Source organism: Thunnus thynnus, chromosome 24, assembly GCF_963924715.1.
Source record: "Thunnus thynnus chromosome 24, fThuThy2.1, whole genome shotgun sequence".
In the NCBI taxonomy this organism is placed as follows: Eukaryota; Metazoa; Chordata; class Actinopteri; order Scombriformes; family Scombridae; genus Thunnus; species Thunnus thynnus.
This window is the reverse complement of record NC_089540.1, coordinates 5,400,960-5,427,422: the sequence shown is the minus strand read 5'-3', so window position 1 is coordinate 5,427,422 and position 26,463 is coordinate 5,400,960. Positions and strand designations below refer to the sequence as shown.

The following is a 26,463-nucleotide window of genomic DNA, read 5'->3' as shown; positions in this document are numbered from 1 at the left end:
CATCTTTTTGGTCCTGCATCACGTCGCTCTGTGACTCTCTCGCCGCTTGTTTAATAACAACACATAATATCTGCAGCTCCTCTGCCGAGCCTGTGATTTAAACTTAAGCAGACAGAGCATGTTTACAGGAAATGCTCTATATACACGGCAGGTGATCGGAGATGTTTCCTCAAATTAAGGCTTCGGGAGGATGTGGAAAGTTGCTAAGGGAAATCTGCATGTAGAGTGTGTTTTGTTTAGAAACGCTGTTGACAGTTGTCGGTTCAAAAGTCTCTCATCACCACTGCAAAGTTCTTTGGCGACGCGACACTAAAAGCCCAGCGAGCCTCACAGCCTAAACCCACAGCTTTCCACCATTTGTTTGGATCAACAGCGGAACATTAGTCATGGCTCTGCAATGATGAGACCTAATCAAGGTTTTTTTTTTTTTTTTTTTTTCTGGCTGCCTTGTGTCCCTGCGCCGCTCTCGGTGCAAAATCCTCCTCTTGGATGTTTTCGGAGAGAACAGCGGGCCGATCAGATTGCTGGAGCACAAAAGAGGGATTGATTACAGCCAGACGCTGAGCTCTGTACAGCAGAGGAAAGGGAGAGAATGAGGAAACTAGCTTGGATTTGGGTTGTTGTTTTTTTTTTTTTTTTTTTTACCTCCAGGACTTCACTGTGGAACACTTGTGTGGATCATAGGCAGCACGAGACATGTGTTTTGACCAGCTCCAAACACGTGCCCCTCACACTGGGAAGCCCCTCTGGTCTGTGTTACCCCGCTATGCGCCTTCAGGTGGCAGGCTGGCCTAGACGAGCTGTTTCCAGTGGGTTTCAGGGTAATAATGGTAATAATGAGGTTCAGAGGTTTTCAACCGATGTGTATGTAGAAACCTCATCATTTACACTCCGAAAAGAAAGAAAGAAAAACCAGTGTGGTGAGAAAGGAGCAGTATATTGTGGCTGAGTTCAGCACATGACCTATGTCACATTTCATCTTATCTCTTGTTTCTGTCAGATATGCTGTCATACCAGTTTCTCCTCTCTTCATGTTTTCATGTTCTTTCTTTCTTTGCTCCCCCCCCCTCAGACCAAAAATAAAACTGACCAGAAACTAATTTAGAATCATTTTCAAAGAGGCATGGGGGAAATAAAAAAAGAGCCCAATCAAAACAAACTAAGTTAACTATCTGCGTGCCTGACTGTCTGTCTGGTATGACAAAGTGAAGTGAAGGTATCGCCTTTAAGGTCACCATGGTAACTTATACTGAATGGTTAAACCTGCTCCAGGGCAGGTTTGAGTTCAGAGGATCAGATCAACATGTGACAACAGCCTGACTAATGTCTAATTAGATCACTGGAAAAAAAAAGATTATTCCTACAAGATCCTTACAGGGACAAAAGTTATGAGTAAAGAGCAATAGAGACATTTTTATACATCATACATACAATACCATGATAATTATGTCAGATTAGAAGGTATAGTTTATCACGGTAAAATACTAATGGCTAGGGATTATAGCTGTAAATTAATTCCACTTCCTCTTGTTTTTTCCTCAGGATTCCTGAAACTGTAGATATCTTTTACACTCTTATTCCATTGAATATTAGCACAGGAAGTTAAAAATACAATATTTCAGCCATATATGTCTTATCAGGCGGTCTTCATTCTTTTATTTAGGCTGTTTTTTTGCACAGAATATCAATAGTTTGTTCACTGTGTAACCCAGTTTCCCTGTAGGTATCACTGTTCCATCTCATCATATGAAGTACTTCACTCAGGGTTCTGTTGGTGTTGCAGTTTGATTGGTTTATAATTAAGAACGCCACCTGTTTCACATGAGCTCATGGGAAGGCTGGAAGACTCAGTTTTAATGGAGCCAGCTCTGTGATACCAGAAACCGAGACTAAGTTGAACTTGCGTCATGAAACAGACCAACTTCTCTCCACCTGCACAGATATTCTGAAACTGAGAGGACATCCTCCATCATCCGGCCTGCTTTCTGTCTAAAGCTTTATTCAGACTGCAGGTAAATCAGATTTGTTTCTCAAATCAGATCTTTAAGACTGATTGTCCGCACTGTTATTTACAAATGGTCAGATGAGATTTGTGTGTCCAGACATCACCGACCTATCTGCATGGGTTGATGTGGTAAAGTTGCAGGCATCAGTAACTATGTACGCTGGTCACGTGGCTTTCCAACGTGGAAGCATGAGAAATGGAGATCCATCATCTTGCCCTATGAACAATCGCACTGTCGGTGCCGTTGTCATTGTGTTGCATTATGAGTGATGCAAAGGACACTTTGAAATCTGATTTGAGCTGCCAGAGCATCCGGACTGAGACGCATCTGTAGAAATCCGATCGGAATCGCACTTCAAACCACCTCCAAATGTGGCTTAAATCCAATTTGCAAAAGTCGCATTTCATGTGTTTTTTTGTTTTTTTTGGGCTGTCTAGACTTTATAAAATCAATCTGGATACAATCTGGATATGCCAAATAATGGATTTGGGCTGGCAGTCTGAACAAGGCTTAATTGATGAGCTGCTGCTGAGATATACACACACACAAAAACACACCGGACTGATACCTTGGGTTCCTCTTGCAAAGTGCATCTAAAATTAGCGTTGGCGCTGCGGATCAGAGGACACGTTATTTATATATTTTTTTCAAGGTTTCGCCTCAGCAGAACCACTATAGGGACACTTTACACATAATTAACTTCAAATCACGTCCTTTCATTGCTAAATCGTCTTTGTGTCGTCGAGAACTACTGTAGTAATCTTGTGAAGAACTCCCATAACGCTCCTCTTGTACGCCAGTGTCACTTATTTGGTTTCCACCGACCGGATCGTGTCGTGGAAGCCGGGTATTGGCATGTAATTTGAATGAAGGATTTGAGTTAGTTTAATGTGCTTGAGAGTAAAATTAACAAGACTGAGAGGGATGAGGGAGAAATGAGTAAAAATACACAAGAAAGAGAATAACATAAACCAGATGTAATCTAAACCAGATGTCCTCAATCCAATTCTGGACTTGTCAAATGTCAGATTACCTCATGGACTTGGACTAACACACACGAGGAGAGAGAGGAAAAATAACCCAGCGTGTCATACCACTTATTGTTCAGTGATGCTATTTAAGGGCTATCAGATGGCCGACACTGTGCTAGGAACTGGCTAATAGTGACCTCAGTACTGTGAGAGGCTCTCGGACGTCTTACGCAAGTTTGAATGATCTCATCTCTTCTCTTCTCTGCCTCTGGTTCTCTGTTCTCTGTGCATTTAAAGTCACTTGTTATTTTCACTCCTATACGCTGTTCACTCTTTATTTACATCATTTTACCTTGTGGTACTGTCTCTCTGTTTCAAATTAAACTCTATGACGTGTGTATTGTTGTTAGAATACCATTCAAATAAGGTTTGTCATTTTAGTTCCTTGTTCTCTGCTTTGTTTTTATTCCTTTGTGTACTAGACAGAGGTGTTGTTTGGTGCTTGACTTATCACCTTGCATCATCGCTTCTGTGTGTCAGTCACACCTCACATCACCTTATTCATTCGCATATCAGATAGCAGGTGTGCAGCTGCCTGTGTTTGCTTCTGTTTGCATGCAAATGTTCTTGGACAGTTAAGACTCTAGTAAATCTCCTTCACGCTCTGCCGTGCCGTAGGAGTTGTGAGGTGAAAAAGGCAGGTAAAGGGTCTGGCTGGATTGATATTGTTGTTGATATTTTGAACAGTGAGGAGTCTTTGAAACAGCACCATCTCTTCTGTGTTTGATTATGAAGGCAGCTATATTTAGCTGCTCCTTGGCAGCAGCTCCTTCTGCTTGATTAAAGCTAAGAGAAGATTTGCCTGGTGGCTTTGGCACTCCGTGGCTGACTGGCTGAATGACAGGCCGGAGTGAATGACAGGCTGGCTGTGTGTTTGTTTGGTTGGTTGGTCGGTTGGTTGGTTGGTTGGCGGACTGACTGGATGGCTGGGTGTCTGAAGGATGGGATAACAGCATCTCTCTCTGCGCTTGTGGTTCTTGTACGCTGCACAAGACAAGCCACTTCACCAAATGACAAATCACAAGTCAGGTTTCTTTAGGTAGCACCTTCAGTAAACAGAATTGCTACACTGTGATTTACAAAAAACCACAGAACACTAAAGGCAGTAAAAACAAGATGGGACGATACGCCCCAGTAGCCGATTGGTTAAGATGCATGCCATATAACCTCTGCCATCACTCGCTCTTTCAATTCCTGTCACCTTGCCGCTGTTCCTGTAATAAAGGAACCTTTGGTTCTTGCAGCATACAATAACCACAAGTGCAGTGTGAAAGCATGCATGTTTACAGCTCAGCTCAGTGTTTCACTTCTCTTTAACCTCCACGCTTAGGAAAAAACTTAAATCCTCCTGCTTGTTGCTCAAACCCTGCTGCCTTTAGAAACAATAAGAAGCCCTTATTGTGTATTGTGTTCGTCTTGTGACTGGCTGACTCCATCAGGAATGGATTTCTGACCTCCCACTTCTTCTCTCTGTTTTACCACATAGCATACTAATCATGTTAATCACCAAGGGGTGGGTTAGGTCTTCTACTTAAAAATAATAGAAAAATAGCACATTCCTTGTTACTCATTTCAAAATTGCTGTTATTAGTTAGCTTGTTAAGGCTCTGTGCTGAAAGCTGTAATTCACTCTACAATGGAAGAAGCATTAGAGGCCCAAACCTGGTGATTGGGTCCACCCAGGAATGAGGAAAATTCATATCCCTTTTCTGTGGACGGTAACGAAAACCAAACAAATCCACTGTGTTCGTCATGTGTTTGTTTGATAAAACCGAAGAAGTGGGAGTACTTCCACGTTTCTTTCTTCTTGCAGATGGGAATGATCATATTTTCTGGATAATGAGACCTGAGTCTGATATTTCTGCAGAGCAATAACAAAACTCACTGTTTTGGTTGTGTTTATGACTACAGAAAGAGAGAGTCAGGGCTGAATGATTAATCATTTTTTCATGTCGAAATCGCAAATTGAAAGAGTACAATTTTCAATTTGCCAGAGCTGCAATTTAAATGATAACTTAGATTATTAACAGCGTCTCACGCAGCTGCAGCATGTTAAAGTTAAAACTCGGGCGACTGTCGATTTCAGCTGAAATAACTGTCGCCAATAAACTACTCAGCTGTAGCTAATTTATGCTAATTATCTGAGTAGGCCCAGCAGTAAAACGAAACCTTGGCTGTTACCCTTTAAATATGCACTGTGCGGTTAAAGATGGTTGTGTGGAAGAAGAAATATCACTCATTCACACGTCTGTTCACAAAAGACCGAGCCTCTTTCTCTCTCAGACAGGAAACTAACAGGTACTTTGTTAGTCATCAAGTGAAAAGACGAGACGCCCGGTGAACAAAGCTGTCAGAATATCATAGTAAAACTTTTAAGCACATGATAGTAATTTGAAGCTTATCATTTTAAAAGCTCTGAAACCGTGAAGCAGCTTGTTCTGTCAGTCTATGAAGCTAACGTTAGCTTAAGCAGCTACAGTGCAGAACTTTCAACTGTATTATTAGTAGTCTGATATCAAAACATTGTTGTACGTTTGCCATTATTACCATAACTAGCCAACGATGCTGCTGTTTTTAATAGATATTACTATGTATATATATTTGAATATTATTGAGTAATGTTAAGTGTTCACTCTCTGGCTCACTCAACCACCGCTGCTCTCTCTCTCTCTGTCTGGTGTGTTTACAAACAGCAACCGACAAATCCTGCATAGTGTGCCTTTAAATTGCAATATTGGCCAATGCAGAGAGTATTCAAAGATCAACAGACATTATTGATTTTACATTATACACCTACTATAATACAGTAGCATACGACCACATGAAGACTTAATACTCTTCTTCTTCTAAATGGTGACTAAACCAGTGGGAACTTGTTGGTTGCTTTCCATCTAACGGGATGTTTTTAGTTGTAGTAGTCAGTAGCATGTCATCACCTCTCTTTTATCTCTCTTTCCTCCCTGATACACACTGCTTCGTGAGCGAGCCAGAGAGTGTCGGTGAAACATGTTTTTCACACTAGTTCAGGTGATGGAGCAGTACAGAAAGGGAAAAGAGGGAGACGTAGGGGGAAAAAAAAAAAAAGTTCACCAGTAGAATATCTGTTATATCTGTTTACTGCAGCAGCTTGTCGGCGCAAATAAACTGAATCAACGATGATGGCCAGCCTCTGCTCCACCCTCCACCCACCACCGACAGAAGTCTGACCCAGCGCCGGTGCTGCTGATTAGCTTCACACATACTCACCTCCATAAACACACACCCTCCGTCCTCCCAAAACACCACCCACAAACTCATTACATCAGTCTGGTGTTTGCCTCTAAGCTTTTATCTATTCACCGCACAGCTTACCGTTATGCATTATTTATATTCTGGCTATAAAGGTCAGTGGTGATGACGTTAACGTCTCTGAATGGGGATATCAAAAAGGTGATTATATTGAAGGGAAGCCTGCGTGCAAGCCATGAATGTTAATCCTACGGTGATATTGGCTTCCAGGGATATTGAAAGCAATGTGGAAAATACATCAGAGAGATTTCCCTCCCCCCCCACTGCAGCTATGTGAATTTCGTTTGTTGTAGAGAAAAAAACAATTCAGACAGCGTCAGAGTTTGCATCATTGCGAACTGGATACGGCCCCGGCTCTCAGCTCTTTGTGGAGTTGTGTGTTATGGAGTTCAGGTTACCGAGCCAAAGGTGATGCTGCTGGCTGACAGTCATCCATGACCGCAGAGTAATGGCCAGTCTGCCGCTGTCGTTCCAATGACTTACAAAGACGATTCAGCTGACCTTAAGTGCTGCACAGACTGTAGAAAAAACACACATGTAGCATCTGTGATGTCACCTACAAATGTTAAAGCTTCAATTAGAGTCTTGGGAGATAAGGGAGACTATTAAATCACAGCAACAAGAAAGAAAACGTTAAGTCTTTAAGTATATACCCACAAGTCTGCTTTTTAAAACAGCTTTGAAATGCTACGTCACCTATGTGTCTGTCTGTCGAGTCGGACGGGAAATTGACGCCACCAACCAGCCAAATGACCCTCTGCGGTATCTTGGCAAGTAGGTGGCTATTTTTCCTCCGAGCTGCTTATGTACAAGCTACTTTGGCAGGACGCCACCGTTTATTTGGAGGTTCCTTTCAATTCTAAAGAAGCTAGTAAGCTCTTTCCAGCGGATCAGCCATTTCACCGCCGTTCAGTCCAAGCAAGGTGTTAACAATTCATTTTAAATAGGTTATTAGTTAGTTAGCTTGAAACAATTACGGTTAGGATGTCAGGCAGTTGACTTTTGCTCTGGAATGTCTTTTCTTTGTTATGGGAAACACATTCACTTTTGAAAAAGAAGCTAGGGAGAAACATCTGGAAGAAGATGGGAATCACTCATTATGTTTATTGCCCAGCTGCAATAAACATAGTGATGCTTGACACTGAGTCTATCTAGAAAACAACAATTTGAATCAACTGTTTAAGGAACCTCCATACAATCTCTGACTAAGATCCTGCTGTCATGCCTGTCAGCGTTAACCTCCAGGGTCTGACATAACTGATGGCCCAATGACCTGGGGCTAATCCTGGTTCTGGGCCATCCTGCCATCAGTTATGCCCTAAACTGTTTACTAAACGTAATGGGTATACAGTCATGGGTGTCCTAAACTGTACAGACAGATGTCCTTGTGACCAAAACATCGACACGTTTTAATAAATCAATGCAGAGGTGATAAGTGTGTGCGGGAATTGACTTTTTTTCCCTTGGGGGAAATTGATTCCCTGCACCACAGGAGACTAAGCAAGTGCTGTACATGTTCTACTCTTATCCTAAACTGTATACCCATGACTCCATACAGTCACTATAGCAAGAGATTTGACAGCAGTTACATTCTAAAGCACAAATAAATAACCATCAAACAGACACTCTTAGTTTCGTTTTCTTACTCTGCATTCCTGCTTTTCATTCATTCATTACAGTTCAACTCTGTGTCTGTAGAGCACAGGTGGCTCACGGAAGCAGACAGAAGGAGCTCGGAGTGAACACGCACGCAAACAAATATCATTATGTTCTTCCTCTCACTGTTCTGTCTTAACAAGTACATCTCTGCACATCTCTCAGCATTTGTCTCAGTTTTTGACACAAGAGTTTTATCATCAAGATCATCCAAACTGGCTGAAATGTTATTAATTAATGTTAAATTCTGTTGTCTCTATGTATTCCATACTCTCTGGCTTAACACAAAATATTACATATCCATGACTAAAGGAAAAGAACCACATCTAAAGGGAACTTCACTGTTATACGTATTATGTATACAATGAATAAATCACCAAAATTATAGAAAATAAAAGAGTTATGTTCCTATTTGGCTGTCGGGCCAGTGAAAATATACAAGGGGGCCAGTAAAACTACCGGCCATGTGGGCCTGTGGGGGAAATATGTTAGGTAGGACACTAACCTCAGTGACAAATTCATCGCATTTCTTGTCACGGCTTCACAATGAAAGCCTGTGTTTGTCCAGTTGAATACAGCTCTGATACGGCTGTAGGAGAGTGAACAGTAAACAAGCTGATATCAATCAGTGACATTAAATTACTAACAGTAACGCTTGATTACATACTGCATCATTTCCCTGTGAATCTCTTGTTTGTATGAAGGCGGTTTGAATCCCACATGGGAACAGCGGACTCTACCACTAACATTTAAACCTACTATATAGAGAGGTAATCACTGAATGTACTGTATTCAATGAAATATTTAGTTAACTAGGAAACAGTGAATTAGTCAACAAAGGGAATAAAGAAATGTTTGCCATATGGACGGTGCTGGGAGGGTAAATGTATGACACAGCTGTTAGTGGCTACAGTCCAGTCCAGTGCATTTTCATCTGCTGTGAATGATTTTCCCACACACACACACACGCACACAGGTTCATTCAACAGACATTAGCCTTTCTTTTCCTATGTTCTATTTTCAGTCAGTGATCACAGTTAAGCTAAATCACCTTTGTAAACAGTCATACTCCTGTGTGGATTGACAGACTGTGATTGACAGCTAAAGCATGCAAACAATCAGCGACGGCTCGGACTGAACCAACTCAAAGGGTGGTCTGAAAATGTGTGTTTTGTTTTTTTTTTTACTGCTTGTTTTTGTCAGTTGCTGAAAACAGTAAAATGATTGATATAGGCTGCTTAAATATAATCAGCTGATTGCAGGGGCTGTATCATGATAAGTTTATCTTTAAAAAGACAAAAAATGGAGTAGCAAAACCATAACTTTGCTTCCTATAATTGAATAATGGAGATGCATTTGCTCCACTTGCTCCATTTCTCAGGCGCCTATGAACCTACAGACAAAGAAAGAATTTTGGAGCCGACTCTCTTGACCTTATCGATTTTCTCTCCTTGTCTCTCTCTCTCTCTCTCTCTCTCTCTGTTTGTCTTTCTCCAGACCTCCTAAATGGAGCCCAGGAAAAGTGTGAGCTGCCGCCTTTGGATGGTTTCCCTCACTGCGAGGGCAAACTCAAGGTGAATCACACACACACACACACACACACACACACACACACACACACAGTAAACACACATAAACCCTCTCCATCTCACTCCGCGTGTGTTTGTCTTCCACACCGTTGTTATTACCATGAATAGCTCGTTCGAAATAAATAAAAGAAGAACAAGGTCGGTAGCTTGAGGAAGAAAAACAGCTCTGCCTACAGAAATTCAAACTAACATAAGCAGAACATCCAGAGACAAAGATTACCCCGTACCCGCACGCCCACACCGTTTGACTGACAAATGTTCCTCGCCGAAGCGCAGAGCAAAAACACCACGAGCATAAACAGGGATCTTGTGTGTTATCGCTGTAATGTTTTTTTTTTCGCCAGAAAAAGAGCATCAGGAGCGTAAACAGGTAACATATTGTGTTGATGTGATATGCAGTAGTTTGCAAGGCAGTGGTGCGGACTGTTGACTAGCAAAGTATGCTACAGCATGATGTTTATCAAGGCAGAAAGCAGTCTGGATGCACCTGTTAACAAACTGGTACATCCAGACTTTTAAGCATATTGCAGAAATGCAGGTGTTTGGAATAAATTTAAGAAAGTGACTAGTTGTAACAATTAAATTTAAAGCTGTAATAAACATCTGGGGGGGGAGCACAGTAAAATAACAGTAAAAATATATCTGAGAATGAAGTTTTCTCCTTTTAAAGCTTTGTTTCTCTACTAATATCAACATCCCTTTTTATAGCTCATCTGTTTTAGTTTGCCATGACCAATCAGTAGCGAGCAATGTACCCATCCTGCCAAGATACTGAAGAGTAATCCTAAAAAAAAACAAAAAAAACATGAGTAAAATTAAGCTAAAAACAGGCATGTTAAATAAGTTGATTGGGAAAAAAAGTAGTAGATTTGATATTACATGCATTTATCCTTATATACATATATGAATTATACATATACTGTACATACAAAACATATAGCTGCATCATTTATATAGACACAGATAAATTAAAGGTCATATACCTGCAGAGAATGGACAAATTTTTCTTTATGCGTTATATAATTGTATTTTTATGTCATCCAGAATCCATCTTTTTTTCAAAGATCAAAGAAAATGTGTTAAAACGAGAGTTATTATACAGTATTCTAATTTTTTCCTACTAAGCTCCAATTGGTCACTTCTTTCTGTAACCCGGGGGAAAACGGCGGTCAATGAGAACAACAGACTTATATGAATCATAGAACAAAATCAGAGCTTCGAGTGGTGATTCACAGGTCTGGAACCCATCTGACCGATCTAAGACCACTATTCATTTCCCTTTCGGCTCTAGTTTTGATCCAACTACTCCCGAGTACAGTTAAAACTCAAAACTCATACATTCCCCTAGAACCACGCGGTCCACGTGCAAGCTGGAAGACCAAACGTCATGCAGGTTTAATTTCACTTTTACTGGCAACGGGGACTCTTAACTGGCCCACACACACACAGACACAGGTGCATACTCACAAATAAGATCCACACACAGATGTACACACAATTCCAGTCCAATGTGTTTCCTTGCATGTGTGTGTGTGTGCGGGTCTCCCTGGAGCTGATAGGACCCTATCACACACACCATCTGCTCAGCCAGTCCCAATCCTCTACAGATACTGTCAGCATTTCCAACTGGGCGCCGGGCGATGCCAAAGCCTGCCTTACACATGCACTCACACATATACACACACGCACACATAAACACACAGAAAATGAGGCTTGCTTTTTGCTTGCAACATTTCAAAAAAAAAGACATCAAAATCGGTATTCCACAGCGGTTTTATTATCACACATCCAGCACACAATTTGTAACATCCGACAAATCAGTTTTCCCTCTTTACAGAGTTCTCAGGTTGTTATCTAAGCAAAAAAATAGTACAATCTTCATGGCTTCACCATCAAAGCCCATCTGCCAAGTTTTTCCCCCCTCTATGAACAGCTTTGTAAACTCCATTTTTTACATTTCCCTGTGTGCTGCTCCCTTAGGTTACTATAAGTCAGCATGCATGTACTCCAGCCTATAAACCAAGCAGGAGAGCTGTCAGTCCACGTCAACAGCCCTTCCACTCTGCACATAACCAGACACAGAAATCTGCCCGCCAGGATCACAAGAGAGCAGATAGAGGAGCATAAACTCTACTGCACCTTTCCCCACTTGTTTGAACTCTTGTTTACCTTAGAAATGTTTTTATTGAAGATGCAAATTCTTCTGTCTCAAGTCAGCTATGCCATTTGCACATTGATTTATCTCCACACATGGGAGCTACCCCAGAACATCCTCAGTCGTTTCCTGTTGGCCGTCGAGCGGTTCCTCTGGATGACTTGCACATGTTGATAAAAGGGAAATTGTCTCTCTTTTATATATAAAACCCCAGATTTGCCCTTTGGTTCCAGGGATTGAAGCCAATGACTTCTAAAGTCACAATCTTACTTCTCCCTCCGAGCCAAACAAACAAACTGGACTATTTCCATGAGGATGGTGAAAAGTACAGCAGATGGGTGGTTAGTACTATAGATTTTACAGCTATGCATCATCTATTTTCACCCTTCCCACATACTATAGTCACTGCCGGTAAATTGCGACATCAACCTGACCTTTTCTCTACTCAACCAATACATACAACTATTATTAGGATGAAAAAAGCCCCTAAATGACAGCTGTTTGACTGTTTGTTAGTGTGAATACAAGATACTGATAAAATACATTTGGCTCCTATTTTTTTCTGAGATCCAAACTGATATCAATGTTTGGGTGAGTAAGCATGTTGGGCTCTGATTTTAATCCCATCGTCTCCTCCTTTTCCTCAGTGGATGAAGGAGATGTGGCGCTCAGACTCCTGCTATTCCAACTACGGCGTGGACGGATCCACCTGTTCCTTCTTCATCTACCTCAGCGAGGTGAGCCCTGTGTGTTAATTGTAAATGTATGTTTAAGGTTAATGAAGTGTTTGTGCCCAGCAAAAATAGTATATTTCAAATGATGGATGTTTTCTACTAAATAAGGAAATGCAGACTGGTCACAGCATGACTAAGCACTCCTTACATGGACAGAATCATCAATATTGTATATGTGTTCTAACAGTAACACTGGTGTTTTCTGAGTTTGACTATGTATTATTGGATGGCTAGTGAGCTTGTTAAATTGGCTTTGCTATATCAAGATAGAGACTGATAAAAATTTGGGAAACCACAAGTAGTTTCAATAGTATAGCAAACAAAACACTGTGTTGAAATGAGAAGCACCAAAATAAAGCACCAAAATGTTTCAGGTTATAAATTGAATATTATTAGGAAAACTGGAAAAAAATAATTCTGGCATGAAAAAGTATCTGCTTTAAGGAGAACTTAAAGGAGAAAGCTGGTGATATTCGATATTATTGTTACTTTAAGTAAAACTCATGAAAAGAATAGTCTGTCTCTTAGCAATTTTCAAATTTCCTACCTTATCTGTGGCTCTTAGCCTCAAGCCCATTCTTCTTACTGAAGATGTAAATCTTTAAAAACAAGCCAGGAATATAATTTCATAAAAAAAAAGGCTCATTCATTCCATAAAACAGGAGAGCACTGTAGTTTTTAGTAAACAACTCAAACTCAGACAAGAGTAATGTTTGTGCATTTGCTGGGGACTATTTTCAGCTGCAGATTAATACTGGTTGGTACATTTTCACTCTAAAATCTCTGCACCAACCTTCAAGAATGACATATCAGCGGAACATTTGCATTTTAACATTTTGGATTTTAGTCATTTAGCTCCTAATATTAAAAGCGATTTACAGCGAGTGAGAGAGTATAGAAAGCTGAGATTGCTGCATCACGGCAGCACAGACAGCCCATTATGGAAAAAAAAAGGGAGGTTCAGAGGCCCTGACAACATCCCTGTAACCTGAGAATGATCACATAAGAATGAAGCGCTAAAAATACGAGCAAAGGAGAGAGATAGAGGGGATTTCATTTTTAATGAGAGCAAATTAGAGTGTGTTGAAGAGGATGGTGTGGGATAAAGGGGAGATGATTCAGTGGGGAGGGGAGGGAGAGAGAGAGAGGAGGGGCTTCTTACTTCTTAAAGAGATGAGTTTTCAGCCTACAAGGGAAGATGTGGAATGACTTTGCCACTCTGCCTCACTCTCTACATATCCTTGGCAAAAAGGAGAAAGCAGCCAGACCAGCATGTAGGACTCCTATACATTATTAACAAGCCTCCCCCCCCCCCCCCCCTCCGGACTTTTCCACATTTTTTCTTCTTACAACCGCAAATTAAAATGGATTTTATTGGGCTGTATGTAATGGACCAACACAAAATAGTCCATAATGTTGAGTGTTGAGTGCATATATATTCACCCCCTCTTCTGTGAAACCTCTAACTAAGATCAGGTTGCAACCAGTCGCCTTCAGAAGTAACATAATTAGTTAAATAGAGTCCACCTGTGTGTAATTTAATCTCAATATAAATACACCTGTTCCTTGAAGGCCTCAGAGATTGTTAGAGAACATTATTAAACATCATGAAGACGAAGGAGCAGGTCAGGAATAAACTCGTGTACAAAAAAGTACAAAGCAGGGTTAGGTTATAAAAAAAAAAAAAATCTCAAACTTTGAATATCTCATGGAGCATCATTAGAAAATGGAAAGAATATGTAACAACAGCAAATCTACCAAGAGAACACCTAAAGTGACAGACTGGGCAAGGAGAGCCTTATTCAGAGAAGCAACCAAGAGGCCAGTGGAAACTCTGAAGGAGCTGGAAAGATCCACAGCTCAGGTGGGAGAATCTGTTCACTGGACAACTCCTCAAATCCGGCCTTTATGGAAGAGTAGCCTGAAAGAAAGCCGTTGCTGAAAGAACGCCATAAGAAACCTTTGTTTGCAGTTTTCCACAAGCCATGTGGGAGACACAGCCAACATGTGGAAGAAGGTAGAGACCAAAATTGAACTTTTTGGGCCTTGCGGCGCAGAAACCCAATGCTACACATCACCCTGAGCTCACCATCTGCACAGTGAAACACGATGGTGGCAGCATCATCCTGTGTGGATGCTTTTCATCAGCAGTTACTGGGAAACTGGCCAGGACTGAGGGCAAGATGGATGGAGCCAAGTACAGGGCAATACTTGAAGAAAACCTGTTTCAGTCTGCAAGAGACTTTGAAATGGGGCAGAGTTTCACCTCCCAGCAGGACAATGACCCCACAGCCAGAACTGCACTGGAACGGTTTAAGGCAAAGAATGTTAATGTCTTAGAAAAACCGAGACCTCAATCCAAATGAGAATCTGTGGCTTGAAAGACTTGAAAATCACTGTTCACAGATGGTCTCCATCCAATTTGACTGAGCTTGAGCTATTTTGCCAAGAAGAATGGGCAAAAATTGCAATCTCTAGATGTCCAAAGCTGGTAGAGACATACCCCAAAAGACTTGTAATTGTTGAGAAAGGTGGTCCTACCAAGTATTGACTCAGCGGGGGGTGAATTTCTGCATCCAGTAGATGTATGCTTCTTTGTCTTAATTATTGTTTGTCTCACAATAAAAAGTATTTTGCACCTTCAGTGTGCTATGCATGTTGTGTTAACCAAATGGTAAAAAGCCCAATAAAATCAATTTGAACTCCAGGTTGCAACACTGCAAAATGTGGAAAAGTTCAAGGGGGGTGAACACTTACACAAGGCTCTGTAAAAGCCTGTGTTTCTTCAAGAAACACTTCGAGACTTCTAATTTAGCTTGATTTGTCTTTGCCAGACCAGTCAACAACGGCCAGATATTCATTTCTAGTGACTCACATAATCTCGCTGTTAATTCTAGTTAAACTAAACTAAAATTCAATCTGATGATAAATGCTTTTGCACACTTTAAACACTCTGTGTTCTCAGATCCTGAAAACAGCTCTGCTTCCCATAAGACTCGACTGCGATTCATCATTTCAAAGATCCTTTTGTAGATCATAGGCGTGATTATTATTCTATTTGATTCTTCAGTGTGCCACGCGTTCACTCTCTCCTCCAAACGAAAAAATGTCCGTCTCAATAACTTCTTCCATCATGCGCGAGTTGTCTTTTTTGTTTGTTGTAAACATAGCTAATAATGGCAGAATATTTTTAAAAGAAAAGTAAGATTTCAGCGCTAACTTTTTTCTGGAAAGGTCACCAACCTGTTATGAATATTGTATATGTGCTGAAAGCATTGCAGTGAACTAAGAAAGAACACAGAGAGCCTGGCCTGTTCTGTATAGAAATAGAAAGTGAGATGGACAACAGCAAAATCCATTAGGAGGAGAAATACCTCGTCTCTCTTGCTCTCCGTTCGTCTCTATTCAGTGCTTATGAAACAGAAAGACTTTACAGGAAACAAACAGTAAAGAGTAACAGCCCTCAGCCTCCGCTCACGGTCATGTGATCTCACGGTTGCCATGGCAGTATGCATGCATTTCCATGTAGAAAGAGCTGAATCCATCACGGCTCGCACACAGACACTCATATACGAACCCTACGCCATGTATAATTAATACTTGTCAACCAGCGCATTAACCTTGCAAAGGGGCAAACCAGAGAGGGCAGCATATCATGATGGATGTCAGCGGTAGAAGGTCAGGGCTCCACCAGCATGGTGTGTGTGCATATATGAGAGTTGCAGTAAACACACACCCATCCTTGTCTCGTCTCTCATTGCAGAGATAGGCAACAAATCACATATGCACCCACACTTCTCCGTAATCTTTGCTATGCCACTCATGCTTGATACAAGAGGAAGGAAATGCTGAGACAGAGAAGTGGAAGTTGAGGAAGAGAGGCGCACAATTTACATCAGATGTAATCACGGAGAGATGGGCCAGTCATCAAACGAATGACACAATTAATGACCTCTCCTCTGTGTATTAGTGCGTCACACCTTTTCAGCTCGTTCTCAGTTTGGGGCGAATAAACGAAGACTGCGCACACTGTCCATTGGTCAAATTCACATAGATAACTTGAGACGAAACACATCTTTTATAAATAAGTTACTTGAAAGTAGCTGCTCCGCACCACAGCACAAGACAAAAGAGCAGCAGTGTGACAGTTGTTGTTAGCTTCCTGTTTCCCTCAGGTTCCTCCTGCTTAAATATGTTTTGTATTTTTACTGACTTAATGGTTTATAGCATCTCCAGTCCAGTGATTCTAGTGTTATAGTATTTTATTTTATGTTTACTGGAATAATCTAGAAAGAGGTTTACCAAAAATCTCTTTAAAGTGATTTTTCATACAAACATCAGACTATTTCTTCCCTCAGCTTTTTCTTGCAGGATGAATACACGCTTGCACTCCCATAAGCGTCTCCTCCTCATGTTATATTTCAAGTTCTTGCAAGTTAAACAGCGTCAAAACAGTCCTGCATTAGATCTTATTTAGCTGCACTTTATGCAAATCAGATAGCTGCAGCTGGCTTCATTTACATCTTTAGTCTCAGTAAATAACCTGCCTAATTCAAAAATTACAGTCAAATTTCACCCTCCAGGCTATAATTCTAACAAAGCCTCACTTTGAACCATGCATTAGCTGATATTTGTTTGTGTGTGTTTGCCCATTTGTTGTGCTTGTATGTGAGTGCTGCTTAAGAGTTAATAAAAGGTAATAATATCAGTCTCTAGCGCTCTAAATCTGTGTTTTTGTTTGGTTCAATAGGTGGAGAACTGGTGTCCTCGTCTGCCCTGGAGGTTAAAGACCATAAATGAGGAAATAGACAGGAGGGGACAGGTGAGGAAAAAAAAAAAAAAAAAACACACTACAACTACTTTAGCTGCTCTTTCAAGATGAGCCGTTTGAGGGCTCTCATCACAAGACAGCTAATGGTCCTCTTCGCACTGCTGCACTGCACAAACACATATCTGTATTGTTACAAAAGCGGGCTTGTTCGGATCTTCTTGCAGTCGCTTGCAGGGGGAAAAAAAACTCACTGGTATGTATTTGGGGTGTCAGATTACTCTCCCCAAAGTGTCATGGCTGTGGTCCAAGTGGCTTGAATGTATTAATATCAAAGAAGCTTGCATATGTGTGTGTGTGTGTGTGTGACAACTTCAGACTTTATGACAGAGAGTTTTCCATTAGCATACATTTTTAAACCAAGTCCCTCTTGACGTTAATTCCCACTCCATCATCATCTTCTGTAATGTTGTGACACCCTCAAAGCCATTTTATGGAATATTACATTTCAAGCAAGTATACGAGTCGGTAGCATATAATTGTTTGAAAGGGCTAGTTGTATCAGAATGGGAGTAAAGCATAAGAGGTAATTTCCACCGCCGTTTAAAAAGGGAGGCAGCAAATGAACAAGCGGGCCTGATCCGAAGTGTCAACATGCCTCGACAGCATAAAAGAGCGGAGCAGCTCTCATAGACCCAAAGCTGGAGTGATGGGATCTTGAGACAAATCTGGAATAATGATCTTCTATCCCTGCCAATGCGGCAGCTCACTCAAATCCCACTAAGAGCGCTTCTCTGGGCCTACAGGCTTGTGCATAGTCCACAGTATCAGCGCTTGAAAACACACACCCCCACCACCACCACCACCACCACCCCACTCACCCCCTCTATCCCTCTGCTGCGGGTGAATCAATATTAAGCACTCTTCATCCCCTCTCTGGATGCATCAACTGCACTGAGCCCTCTGCGGTGGGGGAGATGCCATTTGACAGGCTTTGGAGATTTTAATTCAGGCCCAGATTTTAATAGGTTCAGTCCGCTGAAGTGATTTCCTGTCGCGATGAGGGATGCTAATGCCCTGCAACAGCCTTGTTTCAGCCACCTTAGCAGCTGGTAATGACACTGTGGTTTCTCTGCCTCTTTCTCTACTCACCGCTCTTCTTTCTTTCACTTCACTCCGTCCACAAGTCCTTGAAAAGTCTAAGAACATTAACAGCAATGAGAAGTCTTAATATGTTCACCTTATAAGTCAGATGAGGCAGTTTTATTATACCGCAGTGTGTTTTATTGATTAATCAAATTCTGTGAATGTGGCCGGCTGTGACCTCAGTTTTATTTCCATATTCCGTATTACATGACTTTCACTCGCAGTCAGACGCCTCTCTTACAACACAGGAAGGGCAGGGTTTTGTTTTCATCCACATCTCAGTTCATAAATATAGAGACATCATCTCCTCTTTCTCCTTTCCCTTTTCTTCTCCTCTCTCCTCTCTTTCTTCTCATAAATCAGCTATTAAAGGTTGGACCCAAGCATTCACTCCTTTTTTTTGCTCGTAAACAACGGAGGTCTTGGCACTCAGACGGCTTCAGTATTTGTTGTTCCTGTCACCATAAATACAGTCTGAATTCAGGATATTTCTTTCACAGTTTTCACTCTAAAGATTTATACTAAGGTTTCTTTGAGATCTTGCTCTCAGGAGAGAAGTGAGTCATACATTGTCGCTACAATGGCAGTTTTTTTTTTCTGTAAATATCTCTCACAGTTTATGACGGTTATTGTCACTTCAACAGAATCACTTGAATTCCAAGAAGAATGATTATAGAGAGATTTCCTGGACAAATAAGACACATTACAGCCTACATTCATCCATTTAAAATATAAGAATATAAGATTTAGGCTGTTTGGATTCTCCCTTAAGCATTTGTTGTTTGGCTTTGACTTAGCTGCAAAAGCTCAGCTCTTATTGAAGGGTTTCCCTCCAAGAAAACAGCAATTTGGAAATCGCTGTAGTAAATATTGAAATTTTTGAATCAGATCACATAAAATTTTAAAGATCTCCTCGGGATTACGTTACGACAGCAACAGAAAAAACCAATAAAAGAGCTTGAAACAAACACAAGTAGGTAAGACGATACAACAGGCAAAGAGATCAACTGAACATAATGTTGTCTCTCTCTCGTGTGTGTTTGCTCGCAGGCGGAGTTCCGCACCAGTTTCGAGGAGCTCTACCGAGTGATGTCACAGCGGGAGGAGTTCCGTTGGATGATGCTGAGGATCAAACGCATGGCTGAGCCGTGGGTCAGCGCCATCCGCTCGCTGGCTGCCAAGCAGAATCTGGCCAAGCGTCGCAGGAAGAAGGTCAGGGGAAGGAATATTCTACTGTATTAGATGCTTTGGGGTGGCGTTTTGTTTACATTTTTGGCGGTCAACACAATTAATGCGTCTAGAGTTGTTTTTCTCTTTTTTTGGGGGGTTTTGTGTTGATAAAGTGTGTGTTGCTCTTTTGGCGTAACACAGTTACACAGCTGGCTAAAACATTAAATGTGTCACTTCCTCTACGCCCAAGCTTTTTTTTTTTTTTCAGTAAATTCCTCCCAGACACAGTGTTCAGAGCAATGAATTATAAGCTTTTGTGAGCAGGATCTAAGCGAAGTAGGAACCAGTTAATATATCACACACACTAACAGGTGCAAGCAGGCAGAATGAGTTCAAAAACGGATAACTTATTTTGAAAAATGCAACTCCTGTGATTTTTGCCATTTGTCGTCCTAAAAATGACAAGAAAGAACTTCTTAGAATAACTTTCTACATACACCACACAAACCACTCTGTACACACACACACACACTTCACACTTGTGGACCGCCCCACTTTTAGCTCAGGGAAAAGATGGTGTTGGGGAAGGACTGAGGGGACTTAGGAATTTCATTGTGTCCCAAGCTGGTAGCAGCTCCCAGCACTGAATAATGTACTCCACACTTTCCACTGGCCTTGTGAATAATTCACATCACATTCCCATGATACTTTGGTGCTGATGCAAAGCAGCATCCCCTCTCAGTTGAATCTATTCAATCTATAATTAAACAAAGAGCATTTTTCTCTCTCATTTCACTCTCTTAGCACAGATACTTTCAAAGCCAGTTCTTTATTTCAGCCACTAATCTCTTTTGGATATTAATCCGCACATATTAATCCTTGAATAGTGTGCTCTGGGACTGGGGCTGGCTGTCAACGATGAAAAATGCGTCGGTCACTTCTAACAAAGCCCGCTATTACTTTCTACCCCTGCTGTGGAACACCGAGTTCCCCCCTCGGCGACCGAAAACCACCCCGAAGCGTGCATGTGTTTGTGTGTTCATACTTGACTTTAGTCGCATGTGTTTTTCTCAGCATGTGCACCATGCACCTGTCAGCATACATAGGAAAAGTGAAACTGCCTTCACAGTCCCCTGCTAGGATAAAAAAGGCTTTTTACCCTCCCTATTTAAATCTTTTCAAATGGGAACCAGCAGGGTGTTATTTTTCCACTTCTATTCTATAGACGTTTTTCACATTCTACCTCTTTTCCTACATCAATCTGACTAGAAAAGTGAAGCCAATCCTCTGATTCAGCTTTCAAATAGGTGACTTGTAAGTGTCAGTGATTTTATTCCCTACTTTTTTGCCCCCTTCCATCAGATCCTGGTGCACTTGGGCCTGCTGACCAAGGAGTCGGGTTTCAAGATAGCAGAAAACGCCTTCAGCGGGGGCCCACTGGGCGAGCTGGTCCAGTGGAGTGATCTCATAACCACCTTGTACCTGCTGGGCCACGACGTCCGCATCTCGGCCTCCCTGGCTGAGCTCAAAGAGTTAGTACCATACATATTAAGTATCATAACATGTCTAAAATTCACCCTAAATGGACAACTTGTAATGGTTTTTTTCAGTCACTGGTTCTGTATTAGCCAAATGCAACCCTACTTTAGTGCCAGAAGTGAAAGAAGCAGCTTTTGTTTCCCACCATTGTTCCAACTCTGTAGGTAAACCAACAACTTCCCCAGTATTTGCTTAAGGTTATTTGACTAAGGGTTAAACAAATGTAACTCACATGCCATATGTCTATGATATTTGTCAGTGGCTTTCCAAGGTAACATAAACCCATGGTCCATTGTAGACTGTTTCCTAAAAACTCAAACTGATGCACTGACTCATGCTGACAATTTCACCTTCTGCTGAACCCTTTTCTCAGTAAGGCAGGCTGTTTTTACATTCTTAATGTTCAGTTCTCATGGCCGGGGTTTAGTTTTAACATCAACACAAATTATATAAAAGCCTCTTAAACTTAAACTTGAACTTGGGAATTTTTTGCTGTGAGGTTTTGGCTGTAAGTATTTATCATCCAAAAGTGTAAAGGTTTCATGTACTATTACAGTAAACAGAATAACCTCCCCAAAGCTCATCTTCCTGCTCTTTTAACAGAAGGAGAGATTTACCAAAAGTTACTGTCAGCAAGATGATATTTTCACCATTATGTCGACAATATGAGTCATGTCAAGCCAGTATCCAACAGCTACTGCTGTGTAGAGCTTGAACCACTGGCTTTTTAATAGGAAACAAATAGCTAACAGTGACAAACATGGCGAATGCCTTTCTGACATATCATATCATAGATTTAATTGATTTAAAAATTATTTTAATTCCAAACATTTCTCTCCAGGATCATGCGCAAGGTAATGGGGAACAAGTCCAGTTGCCCCACTCAGGGTGACAAGGTGGTTGAGCTCATCTACATTGACATTGTTGGTCTTACCCAGTTTAAGAAGACGTTGGGACCTTCCTGGGTCCACTACCAGTAAGTACATATATATTTTATATATTTAACATTTAAAGGCCCTGAAAACCAATTGTCTTACTATTATCAATGTGATCCTACATGAACACACAACTTTCTGCCAAAGTTAGAACAGTTTTGGTCGTGTTCCGTGACAGATTTGTGTTTTTGTTTGTGTTCTCACTGGTTTGAAGTGGGCGAGATGTTAACTCATGTTGCTCAGACACTGTCACTCATATCTGATCAATGGCACACCCACGCAGTCCCGATGAAGCAGATTAGCTCAGTTATTAACTGTTCAACTTTTTCCTAACTTTAACTTTGTTGCATGAATATTTAATATGAATGAAAAATACTTTAAATTTGAAAGTTTTTTCAGGGATTTAATACATTTATATAGAACAATCTTCAATTGCAAAATAGTTGGCGAGCAGCATATCGCTCCTTCAGTGCCAAAACAAGAACAGAGATGTTTAAGTTAAATTGTCTCAAGGATGTGATTTGATTAGGAACAAAAGCACTTGCTGCTAGACAGTTGAAGACTTTGAAGAATCAACACAATGTGCGATTAATGGCTGCTGTAATTTAATTTAGTTTCTTCTTTAGCTGAGCGTGCACAATCTCTTTCAAAAAAAAAAAAAACCCTGCTGCACGTTTGTTCAGTTACACATTTTCACACTGGGCAGCTTCCCAGTTTTATACAAGCGACTATTTCACAGCTCAGCTTGAGCACAAACAGTCATGCTCAAAAGAATTGTAACTTCTTGTTTGAGTTACTTCATATCATCAGTCAGTGGATTCAGTAATTTGTATAGTTCTCTATCATCGTGCAGTGGCTACTAACTGGTTTTAACAGCTTCTCTCATGTGCAAAGGGCATCGAGTTGAGTCTCGCTGTTGTCTGGCACTCGGTGGGGACAATGAGTCTATTTACTGCTCATACATTACCGCAATTTCCTAAAAGACTGAAGTAGCGTCTGTCGTTCGTGATGTTTTTGACCCACCGAGTCTTTTCTGGCTCACCAATTGCTCCGCTGAGAACCGTAGATGAGGCCTTCCCGCTTTGGTTTGAAAAAAGCTCTCATCTGCTCTGACTGACAGGAAAAGAAAAGGAACAATAAGTCTGGGGGCACTAATGGCCCTCGCGGTTCCTCCTGCTTGTCACCAGGTTTTGTTTGTCTGCGACATAACACCTTAAACTGTATCCGCTCCCTTTGTGTCCTGAGGAAATTGATTCAGCCTCAGGCGTAATGTAAGGTCCAGATGCTGTGTTCTGCGTTATTTCTACCAAGCATTATGGAGCACTTATGCCAGATCACTTAAAGTCACTGTTCACTTTCAAGGTGCTTTGTGAAAGAACACCTACACCCTAAAAAAAATCTTGCACACTAAACACTAAACTGAGTCATTTTTGTTCCCTTTTTGTCTGGTTTATTTTTTGTGTTTAAGGAAAAACACCTAAAACTCTGTGAAGTTTCTGTTTATGATGAATGTGGGGTTTTTTTTTATTGCCCCAGTCTCTCAGTACTGTATCACTGTGTTTCATACTATTCCAGAAGGATGTGGGTATACTCTATTGTTTCCAGGCTATAAACTGGAGCCAATGTTGCCCTGTTGTTCCATTTCATTTCATCCTTTCATCCAAAACTTAATTGATGATGATTGTTTAATGCAGAAATGAAAGCAGACAAATGAAGAGTTAGTCATCAGTTGCATGATGTACCATAAGATTGAGTTCATCATTTTGCCTCTTCCTCCTCCCAGTATATCTCTCTCTCTCTCTGGCTCTCTCTTTATCTCTCCTGGCTTTTATTTCCATTTGTCACTTCCTCACTTTGTTTTGACACAGCACTGTGTCTATGCTTTGCAAGCGAAGTGTGAATTTCAGATCATAAAAGGTTCAAATCTAAAAGATCACACGGTTTTGGCAGGAAATTTTTATAATAAGCATGTTAGTCACCGCTGCTATGCCCGGTAAGCTTCCTGATCAAGCACGGCACATTTTATAGTCATTACAGCGGCAGAGTCACCACTTCAAATCTGTGGTCATTTTTGAAACAGTCATTTCAGACACAAGAGGCCAAAAGAAGATTCAGTCAGATTCTCTGAGCTCTAGCTTGCTGGCTAACTAACATTAGCTCACTAGAAAATGAAACACTTGCAAAAGGGTCTTAAATACGCGCTTACATATATGATATCTTTTTAACTCAGTGCTGTGCGAATGTGCAGTGTAGAGTTAGTTAGTACAATATTCTAAGGAAAAAATGATTTCTCTAATGCAACATTTAGATTTTTACTATAGACAGAAGTTCCAAGTTATTAGTTAATTGAACAAAAACACCAGAGGTTAAATTGAAGCACTTTTACATGAGAAAAGGAGTCATTTCACATAAACTTCAAATCATTACAAGGCAGGACAGAGCGGCTAACACGGCGCATGCGTCCATCCTAAACAGCACTTCTTCTTACATAACCTGAACACTACAGAATAATGTAGTTATGACATGCCATCTCTTAGCCTTTGAATAATGCTGGGTCACTACTGTAGCTAACTAGTTAGACAGCCGTGCTCATTTCTGCAGCGTTTGCTTGAAAGCAGACAAACACGTGGTAAATCATTCCCTTCGACTCCTGCTCTTGGACTTTTTTCCTTTTTTAGAAAGAAGACGCTCACCTCCAAACCTCTTAAACGCTGTTTATCATTCTTAGAGCCCCGTTCACATGCTAAGAAACTCAACGCTTGGCAGACCTGCTGTGCCAAGTTGTGGCCTAGTTGACTATATTAACATGTTTAAACAGGAGAAGGATGCAGATTGTGAGCTCGTCAATTGTTTTATAGGTGTTCATTTATTGCTTGATAATAGTTTCGCAGGTTAAAGTCTACAGAGTAGAACACATTGTCAATAAAAGGGGAATATTTATAGTCCCTGATGAAGCGATGTAATCTAAAAGTAAGTGAAAATAGCCAGATGTTATTAGCTGGATGGCAGCTACAATAAAGTAATTCATAACATATTTCATTATATCTCTCCCAGCTCCATAATGTCCTTGTGAAGCTTTTTTATAACTGAAGCCTGATGTCGGGCAGTAATTTAGTCATTTAGGCAGTCATTTATAAATACTTTTATAAGACAGACTCATATGTCATCATCGAGCTGTTATGTTTAGCCTCGGGGGTTTGAAAACATGAAACAGATCCTCAGGTAGATTCATATGAGATAAAAAAAATATTCCCATCTGATATTACTGTTTCTGAATGATCCTTACGGGACCGTTTTATATTTTCTGATAGCACGTCGGGAGATAATCGAGGCGAGAGAGAGGAAGCTATTATTTACAACGGTCATTATCCATTTGGGATCACTTCACAGGTAGATTACATTACAGCCGAATGAAACTGTTACTCTGAAAAACAACTCATCTTCACTCAGCCCGGCGTGTTTGTTATATTGCAGTAAGTGCATACTTGTTGAGCTACACTCCTGCCACATTATGACGCCCAACTGTCAACTCGCCGCACTCGCTATATATATATATATACCGAAAAGCCTCGCCCGCAGCTTACATCACGTCACGGCTCCGGCAGCACTTCCCCGCCTCTTGAGGATATTTACCGGGGACAGACGAGGGTTGTTTTTCTCCGACGCGAGCGGAGCTGGCATGTGGGCACGCCGTCGATGTTGTTGTTGTTGTTCTCGTTTCAGTCTAAAGTTTCCTCTTGGTGAATGTGTTTCCCAGCTCTTTCGCTCTCCAAGGGCCTTTCACAGTTCACACAGCCAGCTGCGCAGCATCTGCCTGAGCGGAGAGACAATCGCTAAGAGAGAGGGACTTGTGTGTGTGTGTGCGTACAGCTGTATGTGTATATACTTGGCATCCATGTCTGTTTACACCTGGCTTCTTCTTATCACAATGATTAACGCCTTGACCCAAGCTGGGAATCGCATCAGTTTATTTACCTGGAAGAAAGTTCTGTTATCGGACACAAGATGGCCAATAAAGCAGGATCATTATTTTATGATTTTTGTTGCAATCGAAACAATTGAGAAACAAGGAGACAGACTATGTTTGTAGGAGAAAGAAGGAGGAAAAAAATGTGAATAATAACATGAGAGGAGAAGACAGATTTAGCGGTTTATAGCCAACTCAACAGCCTCAGTGCTTTAGTTAGAAAGAGTTGAGACAGCTCTTTCCTTTCTTTCATCAGCCCTTTGCAACATCCACAGTTGCTAGATATTTCACTCCTTAAGCTGAAAAATGTCAGTGCCTAACATGGAAAAAAAAAATATATATATATAGAGAGAGATGGCAAGGGACAGAAAATCACACCAGCATCTGAGAGAAAAGAAGTGAGTAACGACGAGCGAGTTAGTGAAATGCAGAGCGCGGAGTTAAAGGTCATAAGGAAGTGATTCTCAGCATATACCACC

At 41.0% G+C, this 26,463-nt stretch overlaps 1 protein-coding gene across 6 annotated transcripts in view; it reads left to right on the top strand.

Annotated features, from left to right (window-relative positions):
• mgat5 (alpha-1,6-mannosylglycoprotein 6-beta-N-acetylglucosaminyltransferase) overlaps positions 1 to 26,463 on the top strand; it is a 90,630-nt gene that overhangs the window by 29,066 nt on the left and 35,101 nt on the right. For all 6 annotated transcript variants that reach the window (XM_067583548.1, XM_067583546.1, XM_067583543.1 and 3 more), the window contains 6 exons: positions 9,479 to 9,555; positions 12,373 to 12,462; positions 17,210 to 17,281; positions 19,424 to 19,585; positions 20,906 to 21,075; positions 21,924 to 22,058. In XM_067583548.1, coding sequence (XP_067439649.1) covers positions 9,479 to 9,555; positions 12,373 to 12,462; positions 17,210 to 17,281; positions 19,424 to 19,585; positions 20,906 to 21,075; positions 21,924 to 22,058 — 706 coding nt within the window. The remainder of the gene's footprint in view (positions 1 to 9,478; positions 9,556 to 12,372; positions 12,463 to 17,209; positions 17,282 to 19,423; positions 19,586 to 20,905; positions 21,076 to 21,923; positions 22,059 to 26,463) is intronic.